Source organism: Triturus cristatus, chromosome 11, assembly GCF_964204655.1.
Source record: "Triturus cristatus chromosome 11, aTriCri1.1, whole genome shotgun sequence".
Lineage (NCBI taxonomy): Eukaryota > Metazoa > Chordata > Amphibia > Caudata > Salamandridae > Triturus > Triturus cristatus.
The window spans coordinates 824,926,558-824,948,891 of record NC_140594.1 but is presented as its reverse complement, the minus strand read 5'-3'; the positions used below and the strand labels follow the sequence as shown (position 1 = coordinate 824,948,891).

The 22,334-nt window shown below is 43.9% G+C and overlaps 1 protein-coding gene across 2 annotated transcripts in view; it reads left to right on the top strand.

Annotated features, from left to right (window-relative positions):
• Nucleotides 1–22,334, top strand: part of PLEKHA2 (pleckstrin homology domain containing A2) — a 571,168-nt gene that overhangs the window by 487,199 nt on the left and 61,635 nt on the right. For both annotated transcript variants that reach the window (XM_085634579.1, XM_085634580.1), the window contains one exon: nt 12,754–12,824. In XM_085634579.1, coding sequence (XP_085490705.1) covers nt 12,754–12,824 — 71 coding nt within the window. The remainder of the gene's footprint in view (nt 1–12,753; nt 12,825–22,334) is intronic.

The window sequence follows — 22,334 nt, the reverse complement described above, 5'->3', positions numbered from 1 at the left end:
TTTGTCATGACTAGGTACTACTTTCTTCATTTCTAATAATTCCATTTTTGATATGGGTGTGTAAACAAATACACGGTGAAACTCATTGTCTTCGCCTTTTATTGGGTGCACTTCTCGTAAAGGATTTTGTCTATCCATATAGTACGGCGTTCTTTCTCTGTGGGGCAGCGAGAGAGAATCCGGATTTACAAAAAGGACATACTGTTTACGTGACACTAATATCTCTTTAATTAGCTTGTTACTAGAACCTCTCCATCTGTTCGTGAGTAGTTCCGTTAATATATCAGGTAAAGGACCAGGGTCAGCATGTTGGCTCTTATATAATATAAGGAGTTGCTGAATCATATAGATTCCAGCTAAACGTTGTTCGTCTGCACTGAGATTAAAAAACGTGTGTGCTACGGTCTCATCACCGTATTTTTCAGGACTGTCAATCCAGTGAACAGCTGATCTGGCTAATTCTTGCTCATCCATGGAATCGAGGAGGTGGTAACCCCTTCGTTCTCGTAGTATTTTATCTGCGGCTTGAAACAAATGTTCAGGAGACTTCAGATTTATTACAGGCGTCGGATACGTTCTGCTATTATTTGGGCATACAGAGTGTATGGGATCAGAAAAACATCTAGCATTATCACAGGATCTTCCTCTGCCTACATAGGCTATGGTCTCTGACTGTCTTGCGGAATTCCCTGATTCGGACACTTCATCTTGCTCGAACTCGTCTGTTCCCAATCTTGTGGAAATGTGGATTTTCCTGATCAGTTATGTCCCCTATCTTTCTTCATGAATACGCTCTATTTCTCTACGGATTTTTCGGCACATGGCTATTATACAATTTTGCTTATCGTGTCTCCCTTCTGATATATTCTGGCTCCATCTTGTAAGAATAAGCATTGCATTCGGGTCTACCCCCGGACGGTCTTGATTTCTGATCACACTGTTTATGAGGAAACGTAACAGTTCCCCCTGTATCTCTACTTTCTGGAATTCCATAGCTCTGTTAATACATCCTGGATCTCGTCCTGTTTGAACAAAATGGTATATGTTATCTAGATGCGTAGTCATTCCTGGTAACCTTGCTAAATACTCTGCGGCTCGCCTGATGCGTAATGATGCCAGGACCATTTCGTCCTCTTTACCAACCACCGGGTCATATCTACAATTTACAAGGAGTTCCTTAAGCGTACGTTCACTTACGAATTTAGGTGTACGTGAATGCGCTGATTCTTGAAAGACAAGTTTATTTATTCTGGGTGGTGTAAAGGTATTGCTAGCACCTCCCGTGGCCCCATCTGGGGCGTCGGGTGTGAATGGGTTCGTTGAACGTGATACAGCAACTATGGGTGTCGATACCACTGTAGAATCGACTGCGGGGACAGATGTGCTTGCCGAAGCTTGTATCGGGACTTGCTGTTGCACGGGGTCGGATACCTGATCCTGACGTTGAACCCCTCCGCCAGACGGTCTATGTAGTGTGGCGTTAGCATACTCGGGAGCTGTGTCGTCTAGATATGAGGAAAGAAAAACATCTTCTGCGGTTCTGGGATGCCCTTTTTGATGTACCTTAATTGGAAATAACGGGGGTGGCAAGTCTTTTGGCATCCCTGGAACAGCCTTTGGTAGTCCTTCGGCTAGAAGGGGATACATACCATTCATAAGAGCATTTCTTTGTCTATTTACTTGTTCTGACTTCACTCGGATACCTTCCTCAATTAATAGATTTTCTTGAACTTTATTTGAACTTTCTTTACTCCTCTCTTCTTGTCTACGTGCTTTTTCTGTACGTCTATGAGATTCTTTACGCCATAACTCAACAGCGTCTTTCTGTGACTGTCTGACCTTTCTTTTCCATAACTCTTCCTCCACTTTCATGATGCACTCTGCATCCCAGGTTCCCGCTGCGGGCCACCTTTGACTTTCTGGCAATCCCTTGGTATAATCTACCCATAGATCAAGAAACAATATGGCATCTAAGCCATGCTTGTGGTACATAAAATGCCCTGGAGTGTCCCTAGGAGGAATAGGAACTGCTTCTTCAAGCACCCCTTTTCTGGTAGTAATCTGTCTTAACTTCGAGAAGAGCGGCATATTGACAACTGATCTGATACTTACTCTTGAATTCACTTAATACGAAAAACACAATAATGAACAGCGAACAAAGAACAATCATTCATACCACAATATGCAAGACATTTGAACACTTTAAACATTGAACATTAAACATTTTAACAATAACCGACAATGATGACAGTCTGCCTAACTAATCACCACGCTGAATTCTTGACAATAACTGAATACTTCGGAATACTTGATATACTGCTAAACAGTACATATACACTGCTAAACAGTGCAGACCGGATTTGTGTACCCAAATCCGTCTTGACCGGCACAACCTATGTGCGCGTCAACACGCCTCCTCGGCGATGGTACTCACCGAGTAGCTCCTTGAAACGGAAGGCCTCAGAGAATGGACAGGACTCGATGACTGCGGATAGCGGACCCTCTGGACATCGGGATTTCGAAAAACCTGGTGGGCTTCTGTATACCTCGGATCTTGCTCTCTCAGCTAGGCTCTGGTCGGGATACTTCGCACTTCTCACCGCCTCGTCTGGGTTGATCGCAGCCTCAGTCGCCCCCGCTTGACCGGAGGGAGCTTACAGGAAATCCTGCTGGTACGCGTTTATGGTCCGTCCAGCTGTGGCAGGAGACCGGGCCTGCAACGCACCGCCGGCGCGTGAGATGAGAAAGTGTCCCTATTCGGGCGCCATTATGTGGTAAATATTCTTTTTACCGAAACTGAATTTCATACGGAATCTTTAAATAAAGTAAAATAGCTCAGAATAACAAGAGGCAGAATCCGTGGTATAAGAGGTTTTCTAAATGGGCTTTATTCCATCCAAAATGGCCGACTCGAGTCGCGGCCTTCAGGTTCCGTCACCACGAGGGTTCAGGAAGTGAAGTACAATACTTTATTGACAAGAAGTAACTTTTATAGGTCATACATTTACAATGAAACAAGTGCAAAAAGGCGTAACAATTGATAAGATAAATTAACATAGTGATACGTAATTGAAACTAGGCGTAATAAGGAGCAAAAAGAAACGTGATTGGCTCTGATTATCTTACATAGGTGGATCTATACGATAATACTTAACATGGATGCGTGCGCAGCAGCATGACGTGTGATTGACGTGCAACTAGGGGGTGAAGGGGACTTGACATTTAGCTCTACATGTGGAGACGAGAAGTCTAGGGGGTCATGTCAACCTAATCCCAAATCATATCTAACATCCTATGTTTAGAGAACTATGTTATCCACAAGGAAGGACTCTCGGACAGAATCTATTCTATACTAACTGTATGTGCGTGTACAAGCGTCTAAGTGTCTATATGAGAAGCGAGGGGCAGAAAACTTTCCATGGCAACAGGGCTATGAATCACTTGCAGGAGGACGGAAAGGCTGAGTCCTTTGCCTGTGAGCTAAAGGAAATGTTTACCTAAATCACTAGACAGGAATGCATCGGCTGAAGAGCAAACTAGATAATTCGAAGGTGAAATACAGCTTCTTGGCAGGCAGGCGAAAACTGGCCGAGGCAGGCACCGTTAGCTGCACAGGGAGTAGGACAAAGTTCATGGATACAGATGCGAGCTCAAGCTGAAACTGTCAGAGACAGAGAGCAGGGAAAGGCTTTGAGGAAAGAATCGGGCCTACTTGCCTGAACTGTAAAAATGGAGTACCTTAGCCATATAAAGTCGGTGGCTTTTCATACTTAGGAATTGAATATCCAGCCCATTGATGGCGGATCTGACAGAGAACATGTCGACGGTAGACACACATATGTTTGCGTCTTGGAAACTGGAACTGGAGGGAACATACATGTACTTGTGACATGCACATAGAATCGTTGGGGTCCAAGATAGGGGACATAACTGATCAGGAAAATCCACATTTCCACAAGAAGATTGTTGTTCTACAGGTGTTCCTTGAGGTGGCGGTTGATGGCTTTTACGAGGACTTTGCCCGGAAAGGGGAGCAGGGAGATTTGATGGTCATTCTTGAGTTGCTGCGGATGGTGTCTTGAGTAGGGGTTTGACTTCTCCATGTTTCCAATATTTGGGGAAGGTGGCCATGGTGATGGATTCATTAAAAAGGCAATGAGCTTGTTGCTGAACTTCTTGTTCCAGAGTTTGAAAATGTGGTGGGGACAAGGATCCGTGGGTGCTCCTGAGTGGACAGAGTTCATGATGGCTGTAGTGTTCTGCATGGTGAGCTGGTCCCAGGTAGTGAGTAAGTGGTTGGGGATTGTTTCTGTGGGCGTGAGGAGGCTGTGGAGGTCAGAGGGGCTGGGTTGGGGTTCAAAGTTTTCATAGATGGTGGAGATCTTGTGGTGGAAGAAGTCTCCCAGGGTGTCACAAAGTTCCTGGGAAGGGGTGATGATGTTTTTGATGGCTGAGTGGTTGGAGAACTCTCTGACAACGGTGAAGAGTGCTTTACTGTGGTTAGAACTGGCATCAATGCAGTTCCTTGTATGTGCATATACCACAGTATACATTTTTGAATCCCTAAGTTCAGGTCTAGTTACTGTTATATCTAAATGTCTGGCCTGTGGTATTCCTTATTATGGTCTTGAACTTCGATACATGTTGGCTTGTATTTTTGCTGTTTTCACAAAATGTGGTATCAGTAATTGGAGCAGAGATTTCTTTAGAAATGGCTGTGAGACGTGCACAGTGCAGAGACAACTACCATACTGTACAGTCAGGAAAATCCCAATGTAAGTGTCATTTCTATTTCAATGTACTCTCAGGGATTCATTTCATTAGTATAGTACAGAACATGGCACACACTATACTAGAAGATTTATACTTGTAGCATACATTGTACTGTAAAAAAGTTATTTAAAGGTGTATTTTAGTTCCCCCACAGCATATTTTCCAATAGGTTTCAAACCCCTGAACTACCAACCTTGCAAGTGAATGATCTAACTCTCCGCCTGCCCTATAGCCAGCAGCCGAGCGCACAAAAGTATTTACAGGCTTGAAGGGAACAAAGTAGCCGATCACTCATCATGCACTTAGTCATCCCTTCCATTCTATCTCTCATGAGGTTCTTCTCCAGTGTCATAACCTTCTACTCCTGACTATCCTATGCCACTACTATTTACCAAAGCTTCTTTTTCATTAGCCCCCTTTCCTCCTTTCTGTTCCAAGGCCTCAAGCATCTGACCTCCATCCATGGTGACCGATATCCTGAGATTCCCTCCAGTTCAGATGCACTCGGTCTTGGGTTGTAAGTGGGATATATAATGTATGCATATCCGAGGGAATGTTTAAAAACTGTCAAACATTAAATCAGCATTATTAAAATTGCGAGTAATAACAATAGGTACATGACACAAAGCAATATTCATATCAACATGTAACAAATACAGCAGAATACACACTAGAAACCGCATACAACCAGGAAAACATCATATAATGCACACTGGTGACGTTTGTCACAGACAGGGGGAAATAAAATAGGTAATCAAAGGGCATTAGAGCCATCAATGATTTCAGTTTGACCAAATTATTTTTTCTTGCACATCTTTTCACACTCAACCAATGGGGCCAACATTAAGGGCTGGTTATAAGTTCCTCAGAATGGACTCTCCACAGTACATACTTACCCCACCCCCATCCTTATGATCTTACGAGTTGCAGACTAGCACCAGGTAAATACTGCTGTTTTTCTTGTCTCAAATTTCTTCTGCTGAAAACAAGTGGTATCTGTGAGCAACAGTGGGACCGGAAGTCGGGAAAGACACAAAGGATAGGACCAAGTAATTCTGCGATCTAATATGTAGCTTCCTAAAAAATGCCTAGTACAGGGGTGAGAATGCCGTCCAGAAATTATATTTCCACATGCTGTATTCCTGTGCCCCCCTTACCCTGCATTTTGGAATTCTGCCAGCGTCTAATGTTAGTGACTGGGAGCCATTACTTGGACAGGCTAAGATCCTTACCAGCGTACAGCTGTGCCACCGCGGCGCCTCAGAAATGACATCTAAAAGTGTCAACAGATTTAACAGCACAGCTCTGGGGACATCGGCAGCTTCCTGTACTGCTGGGGATCCAAGGAGAGATTTGTATTAAATCATTCATCACCCACCCACTCTCACATGAGGGCATTGGCCGGCAGTAATGACCCGCAGCTTTTCTGCCAAAATGGAAAAATAAAGATTTGCAGAGGGCACATGTTGTTCTTAGACATTTAGTTAAATGTTGGATTTTATTTTCCAGAACAGTTTTCATTTTACTTCCTTGTGAAAGACATTATGATGGCCAGCGAATAACCCGTCATGGAAAAAGGAAGCACCGACACTGTGGGAGTGAGACACGTCCATGCGCATCAGGGCCGGTATTTTGATAAGGGTGCATTTTCCCTGTGTTGTGCCACAGCGCACCTTCAAACAGGTGCCCCATCGACAAACAGGGAAAGTGTGCCCTGTTATGTTGAATGCGCTGCCCTCAGGGCAGCTGCAAACTCGTGCTGCCCTGGGGCTGCGCATTCAAGTGAAATACAGAGCGGCTGCTATAAAACCGTGTAGTGATGAAGGTCCACACAGGAAGGATGTAATTCAGTAAGATTTATTCAAGTGTTTCACAGTGCAGGCAGCAACCCGCCTGCACTTTCAAAAGGGATTAGAGATCGCCTTGCAGGTGGGTGCAGTAAGTGACTACACCTGCCTGCAAGAAGATGTGTGGGGGGTCCATGGTACCCACTTTTAGCCCTTGAGAGGACTGCCTCAAGGGGCACATTTACAATGCGCCACCTTTTTGTGGTACACTTTCAATGCACCTCCTGACAGCTTCTTTTCCTTTGCGCCTGCATCTATAAGGCAGAGAGATTCCCTCATTAGCATCACTCATTTGCATAGGGCCATGCCCCCATGCACATGAGGGATCACCCTTTTGAGATAGCACTGATGCTACATGTGTGCCAGCACTTTCAGTTTTACAGAAGGGGCCGCACAAGCGTCTGTGGCCCCTTCTGAAATGCAGTCGACGTACCTGTTGCGCCCCACGTGGTACTTTCTGAAATACGGCCCTATGTGGTACATCCAATGGGACTCACTAAACCCGAGAGGTGCTAGGACAGGAAGACATGTCGCAAGATGATGGAACCATGGAGACACTGGGATAGAAAGTTATGAGTAAAGGTAGATGCTGGGACAGCAACACTGGGACAGGAAGACTTGGGGAGAGAAATATGCAGGGTCAGGGAGATAATGGCTTAGGAAGACTTGTGGAGAGGGAGATGCTTGAACAGGGATACACTGGGACACGGAAACACATACACTTGTTCCATAACATTTTTAAACAGTTGCACAGAGACACAGAGATAGGAGACATAGAAAAAGGGTGGCTCTGATATCTGGCCACCATAAGCATTGGAGACAAAAGAACCGAGTTTCACTACACGGGTAAAGGCTGAGAAGGGGACACAGGAAGAAACAGACCCTAGGACAATTAGACAGGGATCAAGCAACACAAAACCATACACACTGACACTGATAGACACTGGCACTTGAACAGCAACAGAGTTATACTGTCTGGGGGACATACACACTGGGAGATGGAGATTCGGACACAGATTCACTGGGACAGAGAATGACTCAGTGTGTTGTGTGAGGGGAAAGACAAAGTGCAAGGGCCCTATCTACCAAGATTGACCTGCTGCAGCTGTTATCCCCTACGCTGGTGCTCTAAAAGGCTACCATGCATGAAGTACAGCCTCGCAGAGATGAATGTGTGGCATCTTGCAGAGGATTATAACTAAAAACATATGCTTCCAGTCCAAATTCCTATGTCTGTCAACCTCATTTGAGGTGTGCTGTGCCATGTCGCCCATGTGCAATGGGTGGGGCTTTTTGAGAAATGTTCATTTCTCCTTGTTAGCACCTGAATTAAGGAGGAGTTAGCTTTTCACTCAAAGCCCAGTCTGGCTATTTTAGTAGATTGGGCTTTGCGTCAAAATCGATGGGTGTTTTCCAGCACCAACCTTGTATTGCTTCCTTGATGCAAAGCTACAAAAAGCAGCGAAATAGGCTTTTGGCCCTCAGAAAAGGCCACGACTCTAATTCAAAATACCGGTGTATCCCTTTATGTCATTTTACAGCACTTTTCAGTGGCACAAAGGCTTAGTAAACATGGGCCCACTTTGGGAAGTGACTTGAATGGGAGGACACTGGAGCAGGAAGGTAGTGGGATGCGCAAACACTGTTTCAGGAAGACCCAGATGGTGTAATATGGATCTAATGGTAAAAGTAGATACTGGGGCAATTGTAAGGGGAGAGAACAGGGCAGGGTGATCCTGGGTCAGATAGACTTTGCAATAGAGAGACCTTGAGACAGGGAGACACAGGCACAAGGACAGATAGACATAGGGGCATGGATAAACCAACAAAGACTCTGGGACATTGAAGCAGTGCAGCAAAGACGCCTTGGGTCAAGAAGATACAACCACTGAAATAGGAAGTAGTGAACCCTGCTGCAGGAAACACAGACCATAAGACAGAGAGAAATAGGCCTTGGGCCCAGGGGAAAATGACAAAACAATACATGAGCAGAGGAAAACAGACACTAAGTAAGACAACAGAATGCGAAAGTGAGACTGAGAGACTGACTCAGTTTCAGGGAGATACCAACATATAGTAACCACGAAGAATAGTTGTTAACTTGGGGTGTATCATTGTGTAAACAAGGAGTACATCATCCCACAGACAGTCCAGCGTCATCAGCTCACGACCGTCTCCTCAACAGAATGTAGCTGTCCGCCGTCAGAGCACTCGCGACTTCCGTCGTACAGAACCCTCAAGAGCCATGACGCAATATAATGCTCACGCTGAGAATACTCCTGCGAGAAAGATACTACTCAACACCAGAACAAGGTTACCAGGTCCATTTTACAGAGAAGCAAAGAGGCAGGGAGAGACATACACTCTGTCCATTTCACCTCTAGAAATGGACACAGTGTGAGGCAAATATAGACAGGGGCTCTGAGGGAAGGAGGTATCTGTGATATGGGGATGTAGTTTTACAATCATGAATTTTGTTGTAAAGAGCTTAATCCTACTTCAAGAAACATCTTTTAGCTTCTTCCACTTATGGTAACTTTTATTTAACAGCCACAAACCACCAACATTTTCTGTGAATTGTATGAGAGGGGTACATGCTAACTCGTGTGAATTTGTTATTGTGATCACTGAGATGGCACAACCAATATGGATTACGGCCATTTGAATACCTAGTGAGTGATGTCCTTCGGGCTCTGCAATATTCTGGATTCATCGCAACATCTGATTTATTAGGCTTTTCGCGACCCATTAGAAGTTTATTATTGAGGGACAGCTTGGTTTATTCTTATACTCTCAAACACCTTTGTAAGTAAAGGAGGACGTATCTTGCTTTCTTCTGTTGTCACCAGCCAAAGAGACTAATTTTGAAACTTCTTTCCACGAAGAATTGAAATAGATAGCAGCAAAATACATGCTGTGGCACTCTGGCTTACTCCACAATGAGTAAAGGGGATTAAAACATGATTGAATTAAGTGTAACAGCTCTGATAACATTTTCTCTGAACCATCCCTACAATCTGGTTTTGTTGATCTTTTTTTCCCTGTCTTCCAACACCTGAGCAAGTCTGTACCTGCCTCTCAAAATACCGAGGGAATACTTAAAGGTTCATTTTCACCTGAGATGTACTCATACAACGTCTCACATAACATTAAGTAAAAGCAGTCAACAACAACACATATTAATCCGAAATTTAAAAAGGGACTGAAACACAAGCTCTATGTCGGTGTTGCAGAGAGTCCCTCACTGCTTTAAGCTCACATTCCTAAAAACTTTATTCAAGAGTATCATCAGCAGGGTCTGCCTTAGGTCCACAACTAAACTATGAACGTTTGTGGGGACCATATCCGGTCAGAGGGCCTTGTCTCTTATATGGCTAATCAGGGCTTCCAAAAAGTCCACTGAGATCGAAGTAGGCTGTCCAGTTTCTCTACACTCCTCCCCTCCACCAAATGGCCCTCAGTCCTGGGTCCAGCCTCTCTACCAGACAGCGCTAAAGGGATGATTTTACCAGGCATCTTGGCTTATATGGATTTCGAAGAGCAACCGTGGCCCGTGCAGGTAAAAGCGGTGGGGCCGGGTGGGGGGGATTTCGACGAACAATGACGAGGGAAAATTAATTATGTATTTAATTTTCCCTCGTCATCGTCCGTCGAAACCCCGCCCACATCCGGCCCCACTGCTCTTACCTGCATGGGCCGTGGCTGCCCAGGAGAGCTCAAGTAACTTTTACTCCCCCTAGGCAACAGTGTTCTCACTTCCATACAGCCACACTGCTGACCACTCCTGTAAAGACTGCAGGGGCGTCTCCTCCAGTATAGCGGAGGACGTTGCCCCACGGAAATGCCCTCAGGGACGAAAAATAAAATTGAAATTAAGCTAATGAATGGCCATTTTATTTTACTTCACCCCATCCCGAACAAAGTGCCAGGACAGGGCGAGGACTGCTGAATGACAGCAGGGATGAGGGTGGGCTGCCATGTGCACTTGTTTAAAGTACGCATGTTTCTTTGGCCAGCTGACTTGCAACGGCCAGCCAGACATGCGTACTTTAAACTTCTTAAAACAGCTGGGTTGAGAGTAAGTGCAGGCATCCAGTGCCCTCGGCAGTGCCGACTGAGGTCGCTCCCTCCAATCTGGGCGCGCATGGGAGCAGCTCCAGGATTGGCTTGGGAGCCTGCCTTGAGGAGAGAAGTCGATGGAGGACTTCACCTCGTTGCAGGAAGGTAAGTTTATTTAATGTTTTATTAAAAAAAATGACTTGCCCCCCCCCCCCTCCCCTTCCCCAGCTATCCTCAGGAAATGCCAGCCTCCACTGAAAGACTGCTGGATAGTAACAGGTTTTGTGCTCCCTTGAAGCCAGTTCTGCAACTGCAACAAAATATGGCAAAATAACACCAGTTAATAAAGGATATCGAGCCAAAATGTCTGAAGGTTCTCGTTGTATGCTTCCCCTAGCATTCCCAACAGCTATGCCACGCAAGATAATAAATTAAATCGTTTGGGACTGTCAGAGTGTAGATTTTGACACTTATCTAGTTGGTCAACCACAATTCTCGAGTACCACAAATTAGGTCATGGTCACTCTCAACAGGTGGTATAAGTTGTGTATCACAAACTGTGCCTTAGTTATCAATGCCCGCAAGCCCATAATCCTGCAGGTTTTGTACTTTTTAGAATGTGTATATGGCTGGTATGTCAGTACGGAATTTCCTTAAATACATTTTTAATGATTAGATCTAACAATTGATTATATGTTTTGGTGCCACTAGCTACATTATCAGTAAATATCTCTAAAATCCCCATATCACAGTCAATCACTCTCTCAATGCATAGGATTTGGAATGGCATGTTCCAGAGTGCTTTTGAAATCATCCACTAAAGTGTCATTGTGTTTAGGCCTGTGGTCCCCTACATTCAGGGGGCTTTTGTCAAAGGGATGCTTAGAGGCCACTGTCTGTCTGATGGTTGGTTTGAGAATGAGGTGTTCTGCTTCTTCAGAAATGCCAGAGTGCTCAGGGTACACATCTGTGTGCTTTCATCTGTAGTCTCATTGATAATCGGCCCATCAAGCAATATCTCTGATGGTTTTATACCTAGCACTAGAACCCATGCTTTTCGTATTGCCAATCTCAAATTTTTTGTATAACAGTGTTTGGCAATACTTGAAAATATACTAGTTTAACAAAATTGTGTTGGCCTTTTTTGTTCCATACATGGGCCGGCTGCATCCATTTGCACTCCTTGTAAATCAGCACTGATATAATCTCTTACTTTGACTGTGTAGAAGAGTTTTGTGAATGTGGTAGCCTTTTTTGAGTTTTTGCTTCTGCCAGGGATGGTCTGAAGCCTTCAATTGTCACTTTGGTTAGATGGCTTCCAATTATTATTCTGCTGGCCTATGACTTGGCTAAGGTCCAGCATCTGGGTGACTTTCAGGGACAGCTTCCTCAATGAATGGCTACCTGCAGAGAGCTTCAGTGTAGTTACTTGTGAACCTCTCTCAACCCTTGTGGAACATTACAAACTGGGGGGAGGGGTAAATCTAAGGTTGCTTGAGTTTGGATCTAAGGTTTTGTCTTTTGCTTTGAGTGTGTGGTGATGGAGGGGGCATTACTTCAACAAGAGTGATGTCACACATGCGTTGTCTGTCAGCCAATAAGTTGGTGCTTTGGTGTACCTTCACGTGAAAGCAAGGACTGTGATGAGGCTAAGGTTTGAGGAGATAATGACTCAAATGCTTACAAGTATTTCTTTCAATCTGGTTCTGTCTTACTTATCTTAGTTCTTCCAAAGAACTTAGCTCACAGACTCTGGAGGATGCTTGAATACTTTCAAAGGAGGATTGGCAGTAAGCAGGCGAGTTATGTCCCGCTCAGAGAGAAAACAAGTGATGTAGAGGATTGCCTACAGGTGGAGGATGTTTTGTAGTTAAAGTAACTGGGGTGAGAAAGGCTGTAGAATCATTTCACCTGGCAAAGAAAGGATGAGGAAGAGGGAATCAGAGTACTGAAATTACCGGTGAGTAATCCAGTCATCCACTAGTGGTCTTCTTCTGTGAAGCATGGCATACTCTGCCTTAGTGTGATTTTTAGCAGAAACGTAACTAAGCAGTCTTCTTTTTTGACTCCATAGGACCGGGAACCTTTGCGTTCCATACTGCTGAGAGATGTACAGAAGACCCATGAATGTCTGGTGAAATCCGGGTAACAATCTGTTTTACTGCAAAGTTGTTTCTTAAATGCTTCCAAACATGTTGTCAACTAAAGAGGCACTCTAGACAAATAGAAGGGTAAGGAAAGAATAAACACATATGTGGATACACATTAACTACCTATCCGTGTTCTTCTCTGTCAATGACCTATCTTTGACACCGAGGACCTGAGCCCAATATCACTTTAGACGTGCAAGTCCCGCTTAAGCAAACACATGGCTCAGCCTAGGAGTACAAGAGATTCACAAAAGGTGACCGTGTACACATAACATACTTTTACTCATGTGAATTATTACTCCCACATTGGAGTATTATTGTGCATGGATAAAACTTACTCTGGTGGTGGGAAGCGGTTGTTCCAAGGTGAGGTTTCCCTGGAACGTTAAGGAACACCCATAAGTTTGTGGGTATTCTCAAAGTCCTCTTCGATGCCTTTCCACCTTGGATATGGTTGGAGATTTACTCCTGGTGAAGGGTAGGAACTGGAAAGCTGGAGAGTGCACCCGGAAAATTGATGGGAGTGCAGGGGAAGAAGGTTTTCCATAAGTCAAACTATGTTCTCACTAAAAGTCATAAACGCTGCCCTACCTGCGAAGATGTGCACATTTGTTTATGAATGGGTCCAGATTTTGTTTTTCACCAAACCCACATCTTGCTAATTGTTTGAAATGGAAAATGTGGTTTGTTTCATGCTCTGTGGACCATGTGCGAGAACTTCACGCAGATGCCCCAATCGCACTTTATTTTTATTGTCTTGCATCTCACCATGAAGGGAGTAGACATCCAGCTTGTTGAACACTGTAAACTAAAGGAAGAATGTATACATTGCATTTATATCCAACTATCTAATTTACAGTGTTCAATATAGTTCTTCAATATTCCCCCGATGATGGGATCTTTATCCCGACATGCCTAAGGGAGGGTGAGAATGTTGAATAATGAAAATAACCCAGAAATATGAGCTTCGATCATATGACCGTGTTTACTTGAAACTAAGAATGACTGATATACATTGTCAACATTAAGATATTATGGATCATTAAAGTATGCAAACTCAAGCGATTTTTTAAGTGTGCCCTTTTTGTAGAAAATCATCTCGTATATCCAATGAATAGAAACATTACTTTAATGGTTCAGGAATTATAAAAGCAGGAACAATAAGCGAATAATTAAAATTGTGAATAAGTGAGTGAAGTTTACAATTGGAATCATACCTGTGGGTAGTTGTAGGGCTTATTGTTTGGAGTGTTGCCTCATTATTGTATGAAGTTCATGTTGTGAGGCCCTGTACTCCATATCCCTGCAGTCAGTGATACTGGAGGTACTGGCAACTCCAGGGGGCGAGCTAATGGGGAGTGCCAGCTGAGCCTTTAGGATTCCATTAGCTACAGTATTGGGGGAAAATTACAGAGCGTGGTGTTACTGCAGAATTTATAATTATGGCAGAGCCCAGATCTATGGTTCCCTGCCCCATGAGATTTACCAAAGACTTCACACGTGGACTATACTTGATTTTATAACTAAATTTAAGCTTTCACTTTGCCCAAGGACTGAAACATGATGGTTTCCTGCAGTGCTCTATTGTCTTATGTATACAGTAAATGTTGGCCATTTCCGGTTTGTATAAAATATTTTCAAAGTCAAAAGGCCATTCTTGTACTGAGTGAATTATGTTCTTTGTTCAGTGGACGAAAAATAAATGTCAGCACTCCTCGATTGCATGGGTGGTTTGGTGGGTAGCCAACCACAGGGAGGTTTGCCCCCCAGGCAGATTGGAAGGGTGGCGCAGTCCAGGACTGCCTCTTTGTTTTGGGCTACATTTATAGCCCATTGTAGCCCAAAGTGTGTAGTGGGGCTAGTTGGGCTCCCGCCGCCATTTTAGGTTCAGGTGACCTGGTGACTGGTGGCAGGTTTCGAAGGAAAGTCCTTGCTGCATTTGTTCACATAATATTACAGCCTACAAGCGCTTAAAGATGCCACAGAGCGATATCAGACGCCTTATGGTTTTGGTGTCTTTGGCAGATATCAGACATTGTCCAACTGATAAAACTTCTGCGTATTGTCTGAAAAACAGTCCATAAGAGTAGATGAGAAGCCACATAGTAAAGTCTCAAAACTGATTCTTGGTCATCGCTTATTCCTAGATATCATAATGTAATACAGCATTTTGTAGTTCTGCCTTCCTAATAATGATTGTGTGTACTAAAAGTATGAGATGGTTCATGGCATACATCCACAAACTTTTACTAATACGCTCTTCCCTCTGCCGCAGATGAAAAAAAGACCAAAGGCAACTGGCAATCTGTTATGTGTTATATTCAATGTTAAGTCTGAGTCATCACCTGCTCCCAGCTGAGTGTGTGCTTGTGATGTCAGCTCCTGATGTCATGGTTGGAATGTGAATTCAACTGCAGGAGACTGACTGATGGTGAAGGTGGTTGGCAGTTCAAGAGCTGTGTAGTTATCTACATCAATAAATCTACTTCAATACAACTTGCTCCTGAGTGAATTACTACACAATCCTGCAGCGAACCACAAAGAGTGGGCTTCATACGGAGTTTGTGTGGTTCATGGTTCGCCATTGGCCCACTATTTCCTGTCAAGAAGAACCAAGAACCACATGATTCACCGTAATACTGATGTTTCTGTACTTCCCAAGCAGAAACTTATAACGGCACATTTCTTTTGCCCAAATTGTTGCAAGTGAATTTGTGGGAAAAGGGTATATTTTGTAATTCGATATTTAGCAATTTGTTTCACCCAGGACTATTCTTAAATTCATTCTAAATAACAAGAGCTAGCTTTTACCCACTACAAAATCAGTTTCCTGTCTTGTGTTTTTTTTTTAGCTATTATGTTAATCTTAACATTTACAGTTGAACCACGCACCTAAAACATTCGGTTATCACACTTAAAAAAATGATTAGCTAAAGGAAAGCCCAGGACTGTAAACGTGCACGACTCCTATGGTTTGTAGCTGGCGATGTCACATTGTGAGTGTCTGTGAGTCCCACCAGCAACCACTGGCTCAAATTAAGCACTGCCATTAACCCAGGTGCACTTCCAGAGAAGGAGTTTTTTTTTCTTCTGCTAGTACGAAGCATGTGGTGCCTGAGCTTCTCAGTTCCCATTGTCTGTCTGGGGGGGATCAATTTCTCTGCTTGGTAATTTGGTGTTCCTGACTGGAGAGTTTTGTGAATAATAATCAATCAGTGACACTTATAAAGCGCGCTACATACCCGTAGGGTCTCAAGGCGCTGGCTCTAGTTGTTATTGTTACATCAAAATTCGGTTATTCTGGGAAGAAAGGCATTATAGACTAATCTACACAAGACTAGAGATCAAGCTACTTGTTCGTAAACATCAGGAAAGCAGTGGCGGCTGGCATCTACGGGGATTGGTGTGGCGGGCAAAAATAAAAAACAGTTACCTGTAACGCGTCCAACTCTGACCCCTTCCTCTCTGCATGTCTTCCTCCTGCACACCAGCCCATGAGAAGTACCTTAACCAATCCTGGTGCTGCTCTCATGCTGTGAGAGTACACCCTGTTTGGAGAGAGCAGCCTCACGCGCCACTCCCAAGGACACTGGAGCCCTGCACTTACCCATCTGTCTTAAGACTGCTGGGTTAGAGGTTTCAGAGTGTGCATGTCTGGCTGGTCGTAGCAAGACGGCCGGCCAAAAAGATATTCGCACTTCGGAAAGTGCAGAGGAAGTCCACCCTCCTCCATGCTACTGTCACTCAGCAGCTGCCCGACCATGTCCTGATGCGAGTGTCAGGATGGGGTTGTATTGAAAAAATAAAACCAACTTTATTACCATTTTATTTTTCAATTCTGGGGCATTTTAACCAGTGGGCTGACGCTCTTCCGCTCAAACTGAAGGAAACACCCTGATTGGTAACTGGGCACCTTAAGTTGGTATATTGATATAAGCTTTGCACATTGCGATTCTTGTCCAACATGAAGATGAATGATTTGATACATTCAGTAGGGATGAGAGTTATCCAGTGTTTAGTGTGCTAAGCCAGCTCCATGTTTGTGTTGCACATTTGGGGAGCGAGAACAGCACCAATTCTGGTTTCAGTGGATGAGGTGATGCCGCGTCATCCATCACTACATTTTTTCAATAAACCATCAGGAATGCAAAGTCCTCATGGAAGGAGACTTTCGGACAGCTGTCTGTCATCAGTGTGCAATGGTAGGAGAAGTTAGAGTTTTTCAGAAAAGAGCTGCGGGACTCCATGTTTGCGTTGAACAGGATCGGGGATGGAATGGAGCCTTGTGCTACTCATTGCTGGAAGGGGAGAGACTGGTGAGGGAATGAGAGATTTTTCAGCAGTGTTTTCTGTTATCCAAGTATGCTGGGAAGAAAAAAGTTTAAGACTGCAGCTCCCGTTCACGTTGTTTTATTGATTGTTTTTCATAGAGTGGGATGCTCAGTCATTTATGATTTGAAATCAGTCTGCCTTCTTTCCATTATAACTGAGTTCTGAAAGTATAATATGAGAACAGATTCACCTTGTTAATAAAATCACATATTATTACAGTATTGTCCAGATATAGATTTACACATTTGGTGATTAATATCTAGAGATAGATAAAGGACAGGGGAATGATTCGGTTCAGGGGTACAGAGGTCAGAATCCTATATGCAAAAACCAAATTACCTCTGACATCATAGATCCCCAAAAAATTTCACCAGTTGGATTTTTTATTTATCCCTGGGTTATAATTGAATATAAGAAACGTTTTTTGTTTACTTTTCCCAAAACACATTCACCCTATGCAGGACTAGCTAGACAATTGCCTTCATGTCTAATTTTGTACATAAGGTGTAGACAAAGAAAACATACTTTATGTACATCTAGACAATATTTACAATACACAAACATCTATACAATTACAAACATGAAACATGTTGATGCTGGCAAGCTTCAAAGACTATACAATTCACCAGGGCACTAATGGTCCAGTTCCTTTTTTAGTGGACAGTAAAACTCCTTTTTTAATGGACAGTACAGGGACCTCTACCTGCCCTTAAAAAAATTAAACAAAAACGTTTCATTTTCTTTTTTTTAAATGCATCCCACTTTCCTTTAAGGAAAAACGGGCTGAATTTAAAAAACAAAAACTGCTTTATTTAAAAGCAGTCCCAGACATGGAGGTCTGCTCAGCCCAGCAGGCCACCATCCCTGGAAGGGCCAGCTATTCCCAAGGGGGTCGCAAATTGCATTCATGATGCATGCAATTTGCGACCCCATTGGGCTTGGGAATCGCAAACAGAGTCCCAGACACTGTTGTACATGGCATTTTGTGACTCGAAAATTGCGACTCGCAATCGAGCGCAAAATACAACTCGCAATTGAGTGCAATTTGCGAGTCACAAATTGGCATGGTCGTACATCTGGCCCAAAGGTACTAAACCAGACACTTGCTGTCACTGAGCTTACCAAGTTATAGTGCAATATTATATTATTAAAATTACTAGCTACTTGACCACTTTCAGATACATTCTTAGAGAAAAGGTTGCGGTGTTTTACATGTTTAAACAAAATAAAACGAATACTGCATGGATTTGTTTGATGTCCTCATGACATAAGCTACGTAGAAGCGATAGATACTACATAAACAGAGCGAGCATATGGAGACAAGTGGAGAACAAAAAACTGACAACTTCAAAGGACTTGACGCTAGATGGCGCTGCATGACCAGTCATTTGCTGAAGTGAATTCGTTATGCATCTCTTTAGTATTACACCAATACAGACCTTGGTCTGTGAGTCCTTCCAGATGCCTCTCCGTCGTCTCCGAGAACTATGTTGGCCATCTCTTGAGTCAGATAATACACATACTTTGAAAAAATCTTGCAGTTTAATAGGTGCAGGTGGTTGTTTTAAGAGATGGCCAAGAGCATTCCTTTTTGGCAGCACTGGGGCTTATTTTTCATGGTCAGATCTTGATTTGGAGTAAGGAAACGAAAGGAAGAAAATCGAGAAAGAAGGAGGAAGAGAAAGGACAATAGTGACAAAGGGAGAAACAAGGATGAAAATGACCTGGAGGAGTGAGATAAATAGACAGGGAATGTAGGGTGGGTGAAGAAGGATGGTCGGACTGGAATAAAAAGTAGGTCTGGGCATCAAAATAAAAGCAAATCCTATAGCTGAAAAAGTGGTCCACATTAGCAAATCAGCTCAGTTTTGAACTTGTAAAAACACACTGTATGGGTATTTTGCAAGGTATGGGATACTGCATGTATTTGCTGCAGGCAATGTTTGTGGTAATATCTAATAAATCAACAGTAAAAACTGGCCACCTGGCCATAATAAAGTCCCACAAACTGCTACAATGATGCCCACACACTGATCTGTCAGATCAGGTCATCAGGCACTGACTGATTGTCCTGTAGGCCGGTCCGACTCAAGACTAGACAGCCTTAATTAATATTCAGCAACTCCGCCATTCGACGGTGCCAGCGTCAGGCTCCTAAAAAGAGTTTGGGGGTTTTTGAACTTATTTATTTGTCTGCAAGTTAAGCATTGGTCAAGACTACCCTTAAGAACTAATGTTCGATAATGCCCTTGCACTGCATTCTGCCATTTCTTGCACATCTATGTCATTTCAGAAGAAACATTGTAAAATAAATTAGACCATTATATTTATAAATTATCATAATTACATGAACAGCAAGCAACCATGGATCTTTTTTGTACTCTACTGGACCCCATTGATACCTCAGAATCCCTTACTACACAGCCCAATCTGACATCTGCCCAGCACTGTCCCTGTCAATCAGGGGCGGCTCCTCCTTTAAAGAAGAGGAGTGTCGCACGACTAATTAAAAAGCCCCTAGATGAAAAATAAAAAGGCAATAAACATTATTCCCATTTTCTTTTTCATAACTCTGCAAACCCACGTCCCAAGCCAAGTTACAGGATGGGATGAGGCCTACTGAGTGCCAGCAGCAGCAGGGAGGAGAGGTGGGCTGCCTGTGTACTAGTTTAAAGTGTGCATGTCTCTTTGGTCGGCTGTCTTGCGATGGACAGCCAGACGTGCATATTGTAAACCTCTATGACCCAGCTGTCTACAACTAGGTTAGAGAAAGCGCAGGCCTCCAGTGCTCTTGAGAGTGCTCCATCCAATCCTGGTGTTTCTCTCATGCTGTTTAACAGCATGAGACCAGCGCCAGGATTGGTTAGCTGACTTGGATGGGCCTGAGGAGAGAAGAACACTGGCACTGGAAAGGACGTGTAGCAAGGTAAGTGACTTTTATTTCCGTTTTCTTGCATGTATTTTATGTTTGTGCATGTTTTCCCTAAATCGCCGACATGCATTACATTATCATTTTAAAGTTAAACATTTTACCTTTAAAACGATAATCTAATGCATGTCGGCATCAATTTAGGTAATAACATTTTGCACTGACCCACTACCCATTTTCCCTCCCCCCCCCCATGTCCATGACTGTCAGCCGTCACTGCTAGCAATAGTCCTCCCATGCCTTTGCAGCCTAGATGCCTTAAGCGTTGCTGCTGTACCTCATAGATCACTCCAATCCTGCCACTTGCTCAATTCACCTAAAGCTGCTCCATTTAAGGTCCCTCTAATGCTGCACAATGACCAACCCCTTAATAAACAATGCACAAATACCAGCCCTCTCAGGCTTCACCAGCCCTAATCCTGGCCAGGCTCCATCTTTAAATATCCTTGCTCATAATACGCATAAGTCTTTTACTGTCTGTGGCTCGTCCCATTTTCAACCACAGTACACCCCCTCCATGCTGCCTCACCGCAGACTCTTCCCATCCTGCATCATATGCACAATTCCTCTTTCAACCATGCCAAATCACTCTTTATGTCTTTCTCTATTGAGCCTTCATGTTTTTAGGTCCCCCCTCAGTAAGCCATGAATATTCTCCAAGGAAAATCTTGCACCCCTCCCCGTGTGAGCCATGAATCCCCCTCACATTGAGACCTGAATGCCCCACAGCCCCTCAGATAAATCTTGCATAACACTTTTTTAGCGCAGTCCAAGGTTCAGGAAGCAGGGAAGCATTTTACAGAAAGACAATTGATTTGTGCGGTGCTTTATATAGAACATAGCAAGTAAATGAAGGGCTTTATCTATGGAGATTTGGTGTAGGGCAGCGCAGCATGTCATCTTGCTGTGCTGCCCTACGCCAAAGTGAAATGGCCGGAAAGCACCGTATTTATGCCAAATGGTGCATTCCTGTCCCTTCCCCTTCGCTGGTGCCGTTTCGGTTGCCTAGTGCTAATGCAGGCACCCTTGCACCATGGTGGAAACATGCCTGTGTTGTCAGCGGGATTGTCTTTTTTGCAGAAAGGGGCACCTTCCTGCACAAAACCAATCCTAAGAGGTGTTTTCCTCTTTCTTTGTGTGTTGTAGAATACAGCACACATCGAAAAGAGGAAAAAACGAGGAGAAATACAGAAATCTCATGTTACGCTACACCTTAGGAGGCGTAAGGATTTGTCATTTCCTCACGTTTACATGATCTTGTAAATCGGGGGCAGCATTAAAATCCGTGAAAACCCACCACAACGCCCATGTAACGCCTCTCACCTGCATCACTTTGCACTGCTTTGCCTTACTCCATATCTATGAGGCCATCCAAAGCAACGCATAGTGGCTTCGCGTGGCCTCATAGATATGGCTTAGTAATCTGAGCTGCCGGAGCGTCACAAAAAGTGACACTCCGGTGGCGCAGGGGGCTCATAGTAAGCCCCTAATGGTATGGACAGAGTGGAGCGGATGACGTTCGCATGATTAGCTCGTATCTGGAGCCTATGTCGAGGGTGGGAATGATGCGCCAATTATTGGAGGAAATAGATATGTCAATCAGCAGGACAGACTACCACTCTGAGAGGGGTGAAGGTGGTGTTTATTACAGGTTTGAAAGGTATATATTGGCACTAAAGAACAGTTGTGAGTCAATATTGGAGTCTAGAAATGTGATGCAGGGAGACAGAGAGACAAAAAAAAACACCACAGCATGGCACTGAGCAAAGTCTAAATTTGTGTGCTGCAGTCACCAGTGTTGATAAGGTCAAATTATGTTTTTGCTGGAGTTTGTGAAGGACCTTGGACATTCATGTATGGATCTTCAACACTGTATTACTAAGACCAGGTTTATGAGACCCTCTGAGGATGTCAAGGTCAAACCCTCCTCATTCTCCTCTAGGTTTGCTCATCCCATGTAGCTAAGTCAAGTTTTTTTTTCTCAGAGTTGTATATAGCATGAACTCGACGCGAAGGTATCAGAGCGCTTTACATGAGTACCAGTTGCATTACAGACGGACATGGGGAGATTAAGTGATTTGCCCAGAATCACAGGATGTTGAGTGTCCCTGCCGAGACACAAACCCGGTTAGCCAGCTTCAAGGTCGACCGCTCTACCCGTTAGCCCACATCCTGGTCGTGGGTGAGGACCTGGGAGAAATTGAAAAGGGGGGCAAGAGAGGAAGAAAGTGAGAAATGCTTTTG